General features: G+C 41.9%; 1 protein-coding gene across 6 annotated transcripts in view; it reads left to right on the top strand.

Annotated features, from left to right (window-relative positions):
- The window catches only part of ST7 (suppression of tumorigenicity 7), a 319,762-nt gene that overhangs the window by 285,927 nt on the left and 17,685 nt on the right, over positions 1–16,150 (top strand). For 5 of the 6 annotated variants that reach the window (XM_064289784.1, XM_064289783.1, XM_023544581.2 and 2 more), the window contains one exon: positions 9,630–9,780. In XM_064289784.1, the coding sequence (XP_064145854.1) occupies positions 9,630–9,780 (151 nt within the window). Of the gene's footprint in view, positions 1–9,629; positions 9,781–16,150 lie in introns of those variants that run through there. The other variant, XM_064289787.1, reaches the window with a different exon arrangement.

Raw genomic sequence — 16,150 nt, 5'->3', positions numbered from 1 at the left:
GGTCAACATCGACAAGGAGGGCCTCCTAAGTCACAGTCCTCTTTCCCACGAGTCATGGTCCCCACTGACCACTGTGCCTAGACCACTCAGGGAAGGGTTAGCCTTTGCTTTCCACACACACACAAACACAAAAACCCTAAGAGTAATTTTTAATTTTTTTAAGCTGTAAACATTGTTTTCCTCTTAATATAGCCTTACATGAAACCTTAATAAATGAAACAATTAAAAGTGGAACTACCCTGGTCACAACTCGGAAGAGAAGCCCAATAGCCCAGTAACCACAGGGCATCTCTGCCTAGGGTTTAGAAAATAACGGATGCCTATGACAACCCTCAGAAACGCTGGTGGCATAGTGGTTAAATGCTACGGCTGCTAACCAAAGGGTCGACAGTTCAAATCCACCAGGTGCTCCTTGGAAACTCTACGGTGCAGTTCTACTCTGTCCTATAGGGTCGCTATGAGTCGGAATCGACTCGAGGGCACTGGGTTTGGCTTTTTTTTTTTTTTTGGTTTTATGACAGCCCCTCTCCCTCAAAAATCCCAGGCTGTTGAGATCTGCACCCATTGGACCAGAGGCCCCATGGCCACTCTGAGCTGCCTGGAGTGGGCTCAGAGAGCCAGTGACAGCCCCTGGGGTTGCCTGGGTGCTGTGGGTAGAGCTGTTGAGGGAGAAAAACCACCAGCACCAGTGGGCGAAGCTCTCGTGGTAGTCTTGCCTGAAATCCCAGTGCTATTAAACCATGTGCTCTTCCTATGGCCAACCCAGGGGGCAGCAGAGGGAGCCGTGGGCAGTCCCTGAGGGTGCTGAGAGAAACTTGTTATACCAGCAGGGCAGCCTGGACTAGACAGACTAGTGAGGCAAGGACCTCAATATTTAGTTTTTAAATTGTAAGTCTAGGGCTGTGGAAACATTATGAGAAATTAGAAAAGAACAAAGAATGTTGTGTCAGACATGCATTCCCATTAAAAATTACACTTAAAAAAATCTCATCTGATATTAATCTAGAAACTGATTTCATGAGGCTTATGGGGAAACACCCTAGTAATTGTATATGCTAATAGAGTGTCCACAGACATTGTTATAGTGATAGAAACCATTTTGTACAAACACTGAAGCAATCCTCCCTTTATATCTTGGTAAAGCTGATTGACAGAGTATAAAATTGCTTTTTAATCCAATTTAGGAAACAAAATGTGTAGTGGGTTTTAGCATTTAAAAATGCTTGAAGCGTGGAAGCAGAAACTCAAAATATCCTGGCCTGATTGTCTGTGATATTGTATATCAATGGCACATTTCAGAAATATTATTTCAATATAAATTTCTTTGAATTGAGTAATATTTTGTGACAAAGCTTTTTTGGATTAGAGTAAGGAAAATGTATTGTGGAAATATGATCCAGAAGAAAATTAGCACAAAACAGGTTTTAGCCACATTTGCTGGGAATAGAAAGCCTTTAAGAGGTCTCTTTCTTTAACAAAAAGCTCTGCAGCTGCCTCTACCAAGGTCACCAGATCCTTTGGCCCCTTGTCAAACCGTATCTTATTTTGCCTCTCCTCAGCATTTGACAGAGCTGGCCACTTGCTGCATCTTGAGGCTGTCTTGGCTCCATGATACCCTCCCCCTGTGCCACTCCTGTGTCTCTGAGCACTCCCCTGCTCCTACGTTCTTTCCTCTCCTGCCACCCCTTCGTGTCGGTTTGCCAGGGATCGCCATTCACTGCCCTTTCCTTTCTGCTCAAAGCTCTGCCTGTGAGATCTCATGTGCTCCCACTTTTTCAGCCTCTGGCCCAGATTACCAGGTCTGTCTCTGGCTTCTCTCCCAAGCTCCAGATTTGCACACCCGTCTCTACAGGGATGTTCTGCAGGCCCCTTCAAACTGGTTTTGTTACTGTCATGGATTGGATTGTGTCTCCCAAAAATATGTGTCAACTTAGCTAGGCCATGATTCCCAGTATTGTATAGTAGTCCTTCATTTTGTGATCGGATGTAACTGTCCTGTGTGTTGTAAATCCTAATCTCTGCCTGTGGTTCATGAAGCAAGATTAGGTTACATTAAAGAAGATTAGGGTGAGATGCAATATCCTTACTCAAGTCACAGCTCTGATTCTATGTAAAGAGGAGTTTCCCTGGGGTGTGCCCTGCAAAACCTTTTATTCTACAAGAGGTACAAGGAGAAAGAAGCAAGCAGAGAGATAGGAACCTCCTACCACCAAGAAAGAAGAACCAGGAGAGGAGTGCGTCTTTTGGATCCAGGGCCCCTGTGCTGAAAACCTCTTAGACCCAGGAAGGATTGATGGCAAGACACATCGAGATTTCCAAGTAACAGGAGGGCCCACAGATGTTGAAAGAAGATAAGACTCTTCCTCCAGAGCCAACAGAGAGACAAGGACCTTCTCCCAGAGCCTTCCCCTAGAGCTGGCGCCCTGAATTCAGACTTCTAACCTCCTAAAGTGTGAGATAATAAATTTCTGTTTGTTAAAGCCGTCCACTTGTGGTATTTCTGTTACAGCAGCACTGGGTAACTAAGACAGCAACCTTCCCGCTTCTTAACCTCTTCCTCTGGTGCCTTTGTCCAGCCAATGGCTTCACGTTATTCTAGTTTCTTAAGTTAAAGTTTTGCCGTCATCTTGATTCCTTTTCCTGCCCTCAGATTCAATCAGGCACTGAATCCTGAGGAAGTCTTCCCCGTCCCTCTGCCCTCCCTGCAGGCCTCCTCACCCTTTACCTGTGCTGTGGCAGGAGCATCCTAAGGCTGTGCTCACTTCAGTCTTTTCCCCATCCAGTGGTGCTCCAGGCCACTCGCTCATTCCTTTCAAAAACAGACTGCACCAACTCACTTCCCAGTCGCCTACTGCAGTAGTTTTCAAGCTGTCTTCCAAGGAGCCGTGAGGATTTCTGAGGATTCCTGAGACCTCTCGTGGGTCCCTCCCTCAGGTTCGCCCACAGCTTTATTTTTCATCAAGTTCATATATTGTTTTAAATTTCTTTTTTCCTTTGAACAAACAAGTTTGTAAGCCACTGAGTAATTCCCGATAAAGGTCATATTCTGGTGTGTATCGCGGAAGGCCTTTCACAGTCTGTTTTTCCAGCTTCACTTTCTTGGGGAGCAGCATAAAACCCAAATTCAAATTCAGGTTCTCACACACTACTTTTGCAACCCTGGGGAAGTTACTTCCCAAAGCCTCCATTATCCTGTCTGTAAAATAGGAATAATAATACTTCCCTCACAGAGTTGTCAAGGAGTACCTGAGAGAATGCTTGGCACATGTCAGTGCTTCATCAGCGTCAGCACCCACTATCATGTTAACACCTGAAGCCACCAGATTCCAAGCACATAAGGGCCTTTGATGCCTTGTTCCCACTCCCGAGCTTGTGCCTGGCCAGGAATCCCCACCCCTCCTCTATGCCTGGCAAACTCTTGCTTGTTTAGTAAGACTGGCTTGTATCTTTTTTTGTGAAGTTTTGCCAGATACAATGCTCCCCATTTGCTTCCTTAGTACTTAGTATGTAACTCTTATTAGGATTATGGATCACTAAATCAGGGACCTCACCTAATTCACGCCCTTGGGGTGTTCTGCGGGTGCTCTCAGATCCATGCCCTTGGTGTACACTGCAGACACTCCCCGATCTGGGTCCCTGTGGTACACTGCAGGCGTGCCAGATCCATGACCTTGGGGTACACTGCAGGCGTGCCGGGTCTGTGTCTTTGGAGTGCACCGTGGGTGCTCCAGTATCTGCGTCCTTGGGGTACACTGTGGGTGCTCTGATATCTGTGTTCTTGGGATGTACTGTGGGTGCTCTGATATCTATGTCCTTGGGGTACACTGTGGGTGCTCTGATATCTGTGTCCTTGGGGTGCATTGTGGGTGCTCTGGTATCTGTGTCCTTGGGATGCATGGTGGGTGCTATGGTATCTGTATCCTTCGGGTGCACTGCAGACACTCTCAGATCCACGCTCTTGGAGTGCACTGTGGACGCTCCCAGATCTGTGCCTCAGTTCTCTTCAGGTACTTTACCTAAAAACAGACACACTTATCTGTGGGACACACACACACAAACACACAGTTTATGCCTACAGTTAAAAACTAACATTTCATTTTGTTTAATTAGCAAAAATAGCTATTCTTCAGTGAACGCTTATGTGCCAAATACTGTGAATACTTTGAATGTATTATCTTATTTAATCTTCTAAAATAAAGCTAGAAAAATGGGTATTACTATTATTCCATTTTTATAGATGAACAAACTGAGTTTTAAAGAAATTAACTACTTGTCCAAGGCCTCATAGCTAGAGGGTGGAGCCAGGAGTCAAACAGTGGTTCATATGGCAGATCACAGAGAGGAGAGGAGGTGAGGCCAGGCCTGGTGATGCCCCTCTCCTTCTCCCTCACAGCAGGACCGGAGGGAGCACTGGCACTTTGCATTTTTGTGTTCTGTCCCGGTGACTGTGTCTGAGTCGAGGGACTAGGCAACACTGAAACTGGGAATATATAGCATCTCTTCTAAATAGCACTACGTTTATCCTCTGAACTCTTTACTAATTAAAGAAAAATTATTTTTCCTGGATTTAAAGTCTCTTTGAAAGCCCATTGCACCAAAGTATCATAGACATGCAGAAAACTTCTGTCTGTGTTTATCTTTATTTGTGTTCTTTGCTTTTTATGTTTTTAATGCAAGTTTAGAAAATAGGCTTGTATTTTATATACACACACGTGTATACATACATATTTGTATACATAGACACACATTCATACATACATACATACATATGTATAGAGAAACACTTAAAATACCTATAAGAGAAAGCTTGGAAAGCATAGAAAATGCACAAAAGAAATTACTCATAATATCCAATATTTAACCACTGTTAATATTCAGCCTGTGACTTTCCAATGCTTTTTAATGCCTACATATACATCCTTATTACCAAAATCATAATCTGTGTATATTGTATGGTGCCCTTGTGGTATAGTGGTTAAGAGTTTGGCTGCTAACCAAAAGGTCAGCAGTTCAAATCCACTAGCTGCTCTTTGGAAACCCTATGGGGCAGTTCTACTCTGTCCTAAAGGGTTGCTATGCATCATAACTGACTCGCTGGCACCAAACAACTGTATATATTGTATTTAGTAGTTTGTCATGAACTTTTCCCCATGCTAATAAACTTTCTTCTACTACCAGGTTTTTGGAGCAACTCGATAGCAATCAACTGAATGTGCTGTAGTTTAATTAATCTGTTGCACATTTTGTTTATTCATATATTTTTGCTAATGGTTTTCATAAGACTTTTCTTGTTGGTAGTGAAAATCCCAAAAAGAGATTATTATTTAATCCCTTGGTGTTAATATCCCTGTGAAGGAAGGGTAACATTAGGGTCATTTTCACTCAGATTCTTATAGAATGATAAGACCTTACCAGCTAGAGACCTGAAGAGTCACATGGGGTAGCCTTGGAGAGGCCAAGTCCCTTCTGCAGCTTTCCTGACAGATGAGCCAGCCTCTGCTCAGATACATCCATACTAGGCACTGCTCACACCCAAAGACCAGAGCCCTCAGCTCCTTTTTGTACATCCTAACATTTATATGTTCCCATATTATGCATAGGGAAGTAGATTCTGACACAAGTAGATTTTGAAAAGTTGCTTCCAAAACCTTTAGGAGCACTGTACTTCAGGATCAATGGGATTTTGCAATCTGGGAAGGAAGTTAGAGACGGGATGGAAGGGAGGATAGCTTGGAGTGCTGGCTGAGCTAATAGAAGCCAAATAATTATTATAGACAGAGTGTTCTCTGCTTTGGGAGCTACAGTTGTTCTAATTGATTTCTGCATACTTGTGGATAGGGATCTGCCCTCTTCCATTTATTTTTCTCTTGACAAGTAAGATGTGAAATGTTGTTCCATGCCTTTCTAATTTAAATGTTGCACATGTTGAGAACTGATCTTGCCAGCCATTTTAAGCCTGGCCAAAAGCATAACACATTGTTGTTATTAGCCTTCGTCGTTTGGTTAGGGCCAACATTGTGTTTAGAACTATACGGGAGTGTAAATCTCCTCTATAGGTATAACCCATTTCTGCCATAACACAGATAAGATGAGAAGGCAGCTAAGTTTCCGTGGTGAGCTGCTTTGGTTAGACTCAGGGTGCTGACGTTTAGAACAGGGACACTCATTTTGAAGACTTCTTGTGAGATTTCCACTTAATTCATTTTTTTGTTTGTTTGTTTAAACCTTGATGTGAAAGACACTGTAAGAGGTGCAGTGGGGAAAGTGATGAGGAAAATAACAAGGTTCATGCTCTTGAAGGTCTTACGGTCGAACTGGAGAAAAAGATACATGGCTATCTAATATAAGGCAGTGTATGGAAAGTACCTGTAAACACAGTTCAGAGGAGCCTAGAGGAGAAACAGCAGTACCTCACAGCCCCACATTTGGGGCTGCCAACTATGTCCTTGAAGCCATATGGACCCCATTCATCCTATACAGGCTGAGTAAACCATCTGTCTCACACACATTATTTTTCAAATGTATGTCGTTGCTCTGGTGGCCTACAGTGCTCTTAAATGAATGCTTATTTTATTAAATTTATTGTAGCTTTTTGTCTTAGTGTATATTTTCAATCAGTAGATACTAATAACTCTTGAGCATCTGAGAATTTTCATGTTAAAAATTGGTCCATTTAGTTGAAAAGTTGGAAACCATTGTCTACAGCAATGCTGTCCAATTGAACTTTCTATGATAATAGAAATGCTCTCTGCATTGTCTAATGTGGTAGTCATTAGTCACATGTGGTCCTTGAGGGCTTGAAATATTGCTAATGGGACTGAGGAACTGAATTTTTAATTTCATTTGATTAGAGGCTACCATATTGAACTGTGCAGATGTAAAGTATCCCTTTGCAGGTGGTTTTCTAAAGTCCCCCCACCCCCACCAAGTTTCTTCTGCGCTGCCTCTTCTTAGTTTGTTTTGACCTCTACCCACAAATGTGAGTGGCTACCAGGCCCGCTTCCTCTTAGGTGCCCCTATTCCTCAAGGTTCATTCGGTTAAGAGAAGAGCTCGCTCACAGATGCGTAATAAAAAAAACCATGTCAAAGACCTTTCCTAATTATAGAAATAAAATGGTGTTGTACACTTTTCTTTAAGCCACCATCTGATTCTCAGAGGCACTGAAGAGATTTCTGTACACCTGGGACACACAAGATGGTTGTTTTCATATTTAGTTTTTTCTAAGTCATATGTGATCCTTCTTTAAAAATTGACTGTTTGGTAGGCAGAGTAGCTATAAACAAGGATTGTTGTTGTTAGGTGCTTTCCTGCTCCCAGAGACCCAGTGTGACAGGGTAGAGCTGCGTCATAGGGTTTTCTAGGCTCTAATAGCCACTGGTTGTTTCAAACCACCAACCTTTTAGTTAGTTAGTGGTCGAGTGCTTAACCCTTGCACCACCAACAAAAAACCAAACCCAGTGCCATTGAGTCGATTCTGACTCGTAGTGACCCTATAGGACAGAGTAGAACTGCCCTATAGAATTTCCAAGGAGCGCCTGGTGGATTCGAACTGCCGACTCTTTGGTTAGCAGCCGTAGCACTTAACTGCTACGCCACCAGGGTTTCCTTTGCACCACCACGGCTCCTTAAACTCAGAAATCAAAATCTTACTCTAGGACTCTTGTTAGGTAAGAAATTGTCACTCTCTTCTCTGGTTTTCCAGATGATTATTAAGGGTAACCAAATGGTCTTCATTCTCTAACTCACTCTGAAACAATGCATTTCATAGCACTTTAGAGGTTATATGTCTATTTTATGGCTCATGGCCTTAGGGTCTTTTAAGATCATCACAGGCAGTGGCAAAGTATATTATAATGGCTTCTATTAAAGTAAAATCATGAGAGGATGGCCAGGTGTCTCTGAGTACAAAATCCACCTTTCGTATTTTTATTAAGATTGTATTCATTATAAATACAGCGCTACTTCAATTACTAGGTAATTCTCTATTGTTATTTTTCCCAAGAGATTTTTGTCTTTTGCTGTTTTGAAAGATGTAGGAGGAAGGAGTAACTTGTAGAATCCAAAAAGGCAAATGACCCAAAAGTTCTATGGAACTCATGTTTGAGGAGTTTCCATCAGGATAATAAATACCTTTCCTGGGCCAGCATGGGTGGGGGAGGGAGGTAGAAAGTCCGCCAGGAGTGCCTGCTCTCCCACCCACCCCGCGTGATGACCAGTCACTGTTCTTGAGCTGCCCGCTAGGTGTCTCTCTCACCTCCCTACTCTTCCTGCTTCGAGACCAGAGGCTTGGAGGTTTCAAGTATCAGACCCAGAGTGAGGAAAGGTTCAGTTGCTGAATGGAGAAATCAGAATGCCCCCCTCACCTTCCGTACACACTCCTGCTGAGCTGTACACGTCACACGGAGTGGGCCGGCAAGAGAGGAAGCTTCAGAGCAACAGGGTAATGCCCGCAGGGTATAAATGCACAGCTAGATAATGAACAAGTGAGTTACATCCTAGTCTCCATGCTCTTCCACCCCTCATTCTCTTTCATTAATTTCCACCAACAGATACCACCTCAGGCAATTGTTTATGACATTAAAATTTTTGAACATCTCACAGCACTCCTTTTTTTAGTGTTCCTTCCATTTTAATGAAACACATCCCTCTGTCACCTGCTAATCTCCATTTTAAAGGAGATTACTTGGGTCACTGTTGGCAGTTGTGGTGGAGAGTGTGTGCATGTGTGTTGTGTGTGCACATGCGTTTGTGTGTGCTCCAGTGTGTATGTGCATGTGTGTGCACATGTGTGTGTGTTTGTGTATTGAGGATGAGTCAGGGAGGGGCAGTGAACAGGAATGGAGCACAGAAAGAGCGCCAGCCAGAAAACAGAGGTTTACATTTGCAAATATTTAAAAAAAAAAAAACCTTCTAAATTTGCTCTCCTTTCTATAGTAAATACAAAAGACTAAAGATAGAAACTTAGTCTTCTGAGTTCCAAGAAGAATGTTCTTTCTTGTCTTGTACTCCCACCTCTTCTGAAGAAGGTAGGAAGGAAGAGGCTTCACTGAGAACCCTCCAGTCTTTGGGAGGAGACCTAGAAGAGCATTGCAGTTTGGGTTCCATAGCCCCTCATTGGGTCTTCCTGTGCTCAGGGGGCCACACTCCCTCCAGCATGTGAGCAGCCACGGGTGGCCCTCTTCACAGGGCTAGGCCTTCTCCTAGATAGAGCTGTATAGAAAAAATAAGGGGCAGCCCTAGTCAATCTCCAGTCTCTCGTATGACTTCTTAGCCTTCATGTGTTGGTTTTAATGTATTTTCATTCTGGTTACAAAATTACACCAAATTACTGTGTCTCCTAAATGTTCCTTGATGCTGTTTGAGTCTGTATGTATTTCTTTGATTAGAGTACCTCAGCCTGCAAGCCTCTGATCTTCACTGTAGCAAACTAGTACAAGGCTAATCATCTGTCAGCAAACTTTGTATTGCTGGCTATTTTAGTAATTGCCTTCAAATATAGTCATGAGGTTGCAGATTTGATGAAATACTTGTGAATGGTGGCTTTAGGGAAATCAACCTCTCTATTTTCAGTATTGAATTCCAAATTGCTATGTATTAACACATCTGTCTCCTGCCTTTTTTATTTCAGTACCTACTAGAAATGAAAAGCTTAATCCTACCCCCAGAACATATCCTGAAGAGAGGAGACAGTGAAGCAATAGCATATGCGTTCTTCCATCTTGCACACTGGAAGAGGGTGGAAGGGGCTTTGAACCTTTTGCATTGTACGTGGGAAGGCAGTAAGTAATTTTCTTTCTTTGAAACATTTTTTTAAGAGCCTGAAAAGTGCTAAGACTGTTTTTACCCCGAGTGCTCATGATGAATAATGAAGACTTGCATACCTAGAGCTCTTCTCTCAGTGATGTCTCATCTCTGAGAGACAGCTGATGACTTAGGTTCCCCACTTCTCTGTTGGTGGTGGGTATTATTCCAGTGGTGCCATCTCTGCAGCTCAAGAAGGCAAGTTGATAAAACAGACTGTTCGAAGCCAGGACTATTCCAGCTGAGGAGCATCTCCCACCCTGAGAATCCACTTTGGAGCCCTTAGGCATCACGGGGGTCATTGGCACGGGGCGAGACCTCATGCTGGTCTTTGATCACCACCCTTTGATGGCCTTTCTCAGAAGGTTGGCTAAAGAGCCACAGTTGTCCTACCAAAAGCTAGGTTGGCTATACACAAAGGAGCAGCAGTTATGCTTTGTTCTAGGATAAAATCATCACAAAGTTATCATAAAGCAAAAAGAAAGGTTTTATTTGGCATATATTCAAAGAGGCAAAAGTAAGAAATGGACAAGTATGCTGCCAGAGCCATGTCTGCCCAACTCCAAGGAACGTTAGAGGATCTTCAGTACATATTAACATTAAAAATGGGCAAGATCAATGAAGGCTTCACCTTTTCACAGATTTGCTAAGAACTGCCAAATCACTGTGATTCTACATTTTAAATTGTCTTTCTTAATAATCATTGGTACAGGTTTCTATAAGGACAACCAGGAGGGTCTTCATTGGTCCAACAAATCTTGTTATTCTCTAAATGTTAAAAGAAAAAAGAGTGGAATATAGTGGGTCTTTTGTGCTCTGTTTATGTGAAAGTTTTCCTGAAAGATGTTTTCCAGGATTGTCCTAGCTATTGTGTTTATATGGCAGGGCCCAGTTAATGTGTCCTTGTGAGTCTGTCTCCAGCTGGGTCACATTCTTTATGCTCAAGGAAGGGAATAATGGCTCCAATATTATCTCCTAAATCAGCTTCAAAACAAGAGCAGTGTCTCCAGGACCCTCGTGTTTGGTGGGAAGTGTGGCAGTGTTTGCTAATGGATAAATGGCTTTTGGATGGCTGTAGGAATAAATAAATCTGAACGCATGCTATCTACAGATAGCATCATTCTTGGCTGTGTAGGGAGAAGGGGCTCTGATGGTGGGTGAGACACGTTCTCTGCCCTGGAGCAGAGGAGCATGTCATCTACTTGGGAGGAGTAGCCAGCAGCGTGTGGCAACTTCCCAGCAGTTTTTCAGAAGGGAGAGTTCTATAGGGTGGAGCAACCATGGTTGACCTTATGGGTCAAATGAGATTTGCACCAAGCCATGAAGAACTAGGACAGTATTATAAGCAAAGGACACTGTGTGAAGAAATGCTAAGTAGTGGGACTGTTGCAGAGAATATAAATTAAGAAAAAAGGCCCAAGACTGCAGATTATTGAACATGTGCACTGACACTCTGTTGTCATTAATTTAAGCAAAACAAGTACAGCGTGTAGCACGGTGTTTTGTTTTTTTTTTTTTTCCTCTCTCATGAGGAATCAAAACAAAAATAATAGTCTTCTGATAATTTTTTCCTAGTTCACCCCTATTCTGATCAGCCTCACAGACAAATGTCTTTTTAATCCCTTTCACTCTGTTTATCTTTGCAGCTTCCATTTTCATTTTGATAATGCCCAGCTCCTCCCTTTTCCTGCCCTTCCCTAACCCAACAGGAATCCAAGTTGGTGCAGCAGCACCAGTGGGAGTGGGGGTGGGGCCAGCAAAATGGGGTGGGGTAAATTGACAGAGATGGGACTCAAAGTTGATTGAAAGTTTTTAGTTTAGCTGTTGTGAAAAAGATTTATTTAGAGAATTAATACGGGACCTACTTACAATTTACTGTTTATAACTAGAGAGAGATGATTTGGTTGGTGTTTCTACCCTCACCTCCATCAAGGTAATAATGTACTCTAGGTGTGCTGATCGGGGCTAGCAGCTGTTTCTGGGTCTGTTCAGATGTAGCACACTCTATTCAGGGCGTGTGTGGGCTTGTGCATGAGTCCCACTGGCTTATTGTTGCATGCAGGCTGTTTTAACTGGAAGAGACAAAAGGAATTTGTATTTAACCATGAGGAAGAGATAGAAAAAGCCCAGCCAGGTTGAACATGAGAGACCTCACCTAACGTTAGTAGTATAAAAAATGAAGTGGACAGGTTGACTCACAAAAGTAGAACATATTTATAGATTGGCATCTTGGAAATCTAGTAATAGAATCTCATCAATTGGATCTGATGAGCCCAAGTTACCAGTCCCGTAAAAACAAAAAAACCCAAACCCACTGCTGTCAAGTAAATTCCAACTCATAGAGACCCAATAGGACAGAGTAAAACTGCCCCATAGAGTTTCCAAGGAGCGGCTGGTGGATTCAAACTGCCAACCTTTTGGTTAGCAGCCTAATGCTTAACTATTGACCAGTCCTACAGAAAGGACCAAAAACAGTGGCTGGGATGGGATTAGGATGGGGAACAATGTAGAGACACCATGTTAGGAATGGTATAACCATAACAAAATAAAAATTCTCTCAGGAATAACTGGAAATTCTATTTGGAAATTAGTTACCCATGTATTCAGGTAACGATGGGGAGATGCTCTGGGTCAGCTGGGAAGGACAATGAGCCTGAGGGACATGGGAAAAGACACAGGGGAGCTGCAAAATCGAGCTGAGTCATAGTGTTGGGGGAATTTAATGACCCCAAATTATAGTGGCAGAATGCTCTATTAGGATAAAAAGAGGAGGCAAGTTTTTAGACATCAAACAGAATGGCAAGGCAGTCAGGGACCTATAAGAAAGGGAAATTCTGCGTTTGATGCTTATAAATAAATAGGAACCACTTTAGGGAAGTGTCTGAAAATCAAGTAACTGTGATCCCAGCCAATTAAATTCTGATCCTAGTGGGGGAGGGAACCCCCATGAAATCAGTTACATAGCTTTTAGGTTTTAGAAAAGAGAGCCATGACATTCAATTTTAGAAAAGAACCATGAGCATTCCGACTGTGTACTGGATGCCTTGGAGAATATGAAGAACCTTGAAGAGTGTTTGTATAACTGGGTAATTTACAGAGGGTTTGCTTTTACATCATTTCATTGACTCCTGCCAATGTTCTGAGTTAGGCAGGATGGGGTTGGCCATCTTGATTTTTTCAGAGAGGAAACAGATCCATTTAGTTGATGATTTGTTGAAGGTCATGCAGCCCCTGTTGGTAGAGCCAGGGTGTCAACCCAAGTTTCCCTTTTCTTCCAACTGTTCTTTTCTATAATAACAGATTAAGGATAAGAGCTCAATTGTCTGAATCATTTGCTTGAAAGCCCGCAATTTAAATTTGTGTCCCTACTTACAAACTAGGCTAATGCTACACCTGGCTCCTTTAGAATAGATAGAAAGTTAATAATTCTATATAAAATTACACTGTGTTCTTGAATGCTGACTTACACATTTTAGACATAGAATGAGCCCAATTTTATAAAAAAGAAAATAAATTCTATGTACGCACAAAGGAAAGACTGGAAAGAAATATTAATACATCTAATTGTTTTAAGTGTTTACTACTGAGTTGTGGATTTTAAGTGATTTCATTTTTCTTCCTCATGTTTATATTTTCCAAATTTTCTAAAACAAGCATATATATTTTCTACATGTATAAGTATATACATTTATGTATTGTGTGTGTGTGTGTGTGTGTGTGTGTGTATGGAAACCCTGGTAGCACAGTGGTTGAGTTTGGCTGCTAACCAAAACATTGCAGTTCAAATCCACCAGAGACTCATCGGAAACTCTGTGGGGCAGTTCTGCTCTGCCTTATAGGGTTGCTATTAGTTGGAATCAACTCAGTGGCACACAACAGCAATATATATGTATGTGTATATGTATATATGTTTAGAAAAATTATCTTTGAAAAGGCATTGCAAACAAAACTCAAGACAAGCTTTGGTCCTTCTTGAAAACAAAGCTATAAGTTAACATAATAAAATCTATTAAGAAAACATTCGCCATCCCACTTTGGAGAGTGGCGTCTGGGGTCTTAAAGGCCAGCAAGCAGCCATCTAAGATGCATCAATTGGTCTCAACCCACCTGGACCAAAGGAGAATGAAGAACACCAAAGACACAAGGTAATTATGAGCTTAAGAGGCAGAAAGGGCCATATAAACCAGAGACTCCATCAGCCTGAGACCAGAAGAACTAGATGGTGCCCAGCTATAACCGATGACTACCCTGACAGTGAACACAAGAGAGAGCCCCTGAGGGAGCAGGAGAGCAGTGGGATGCAGACTCCAAATTCTTGTAAAAAGACCAGACTTAATGGCCTCACTGAGACTAGAATGACCCTGGAGGTCCTGGTCCCCAGACCTTCTGTTAGCCCAAGACAGGAACCATTCCTAAAGCTAACTCTTCAGACGGATTGTATTAGACTATGGTATAGACAATGATACTGGTGAAGAATGAGCTTCTTGGATCAAGTAGACACATGAGACTATGTTGACATCTCCTGTCCGAAGGGGAGATGAGAGGGTAGAGAGGGTCAGAAGCTGGCTGAATGGACTCAAAAAGACATAGAGGAGGGATGGAGTGTGCTGTCTCATTAGGAGTGGAGCAATTAGGAGTATATAAAAAAAAAAAAATAGTGGGGTGTTTATAAATTTTTGTATGAGAGTCCAACTTGATTTGTAAACTTTCACTTAAAGCTCAATAAAAATTAAAAAATAAATAAAATAGAATGAAGATAAGAACCTGGGGGGGGGGACAAACCTATGAATCTGTCACCCAGTTTAGAAGAAAGAACTACCACCCAAGTGCAGACAATTGTGTGCAGTACTTTGAAATCACTTCTAGATCTGTATCATTATAACCTAAATTAAATGTAAGCATCAGAGCCGCCCCAGATTTTACACCTGAGGAGTACTTAATTTACCTAATTTGTGGAACAGTGAAGCACTGATGATACTGAATGCCAGCCTCCCGCCCCAAGTTTGTGGCTGCTCCAGAGGTCAGCTGTCAGCCCTGGCCATTCTGCGCCTGAGCAATGGAGGCTGTACTTCCTCCAGTCCACCACTTGGTGGTGCCTTTTGATATCTCCAGCCTCCTAGGTTAGAGATTCCTGTTTGAATCATTTTTTTCTTCATTCTAAAACTTAGGGCCACTCCCCAACTCCTTTCCAACCTCATTTTCTCATTAGAAAGGAAATGTGAGGAGGAAGATTACAGCATCTAATTTCACTAGGTTCCATGTTTGAAATGGTTATTGTTTTCGTCAGTTTATGTTTTGGAGATTAAAAAAAAAAAATTCTTAGTTCAGTCGAAACTGTTGGTTGGCGGAGGTATATTTTACTTTGCTCTTTAATGAATTTATTATGTTGGAGCATTAGTCATCCTGTGGAATTAAGTGTGTTTCCCACCAACCAGACTGAAAAAACTCCCATGTTTGATAAAACCCCAAAGTTCAGCTGATGCATGGCAGAGATTGTTTGGGTTTGAAACATATGGTGGTTTTAAAAAAAAATCTGAATTCTCAACCACAAATACATCAGCATTTCAAAGGTTTCCAAAATGTTTGATTCATCACTGTCCCAGCCCCTGAAATTACACAATATGTTCCTCAAAGTCAGGATAATCAAGAAAGGGGAAAAGTTTTAATTTACAAGATTTTATGTTTTGCCCTGTAGCTTAGTTCATTACACAGCTACCGCCTTATCTGAATTATACACATTTTAAACACTGTAGGTTCTGGTTATCCTCACACACACACCACTGCAAGTATGAGTTGAATATAAAAAGCATACATGAGTGAGGGATCTTGTTTGAACTGGGTCTTATTTACAATAATATCATGCTTTATGGGGCCCTATTTTAAATGGCACATCTTCCGTTTAAAAAAAAAAAAAACCTGTATTAAATACTGATGTGGCATTATCTCCCTCTTACCTTGATCTATTCAAGGCTCTGTTTTGGCTGTATTTATTTTATAAAGCAGGGTCGTCTGCTGACCACAACTGTGAACTTTAAGATTTAATTTTCTAGTTCCATATATCAGACAACTAGATTGCCATGGGGTAAATCACTTAACCTTTCTTTGTTTCCATTTGACCAAGTAAGATTCTTTATTTTCCTTTTGGAGATTTTTTTCCCTCAAAGAATTCACTAAATAATGTATAAGATTTCAAGGTGGTGTTTTTTAGGGGGGCTAGGGCAGAAGATTCCCTTGAGAGGGGAAAATGGCCCATTGTTGAAGGATAGGATGAGATTCTGATTCTAATTTATTCTCTTTGAACCTAATGGTAAATGCTAATCGCTGTAATATGTGGTCCTTAGGATATTT

The sequence above is a fragment of the Loxodonta africana genome, chromosome 8 (assembly GCF_030014295.1).
Source record: "Loxodonta africana isolate mLoxAfr1 chromosome 8, mLoxAfr1.hap2, whole genome shotgun sequence".
NCBI lineage: Eukaryota > Metazoa > Chordata > Mammalia > Proboscidea > Elephantidae > Loxodonta > Loxodonta africana.
Note: the sequence above shows the minus strand (reverse complement) of the source record. Positions and strands in the feature narration are given on the sequence as shown.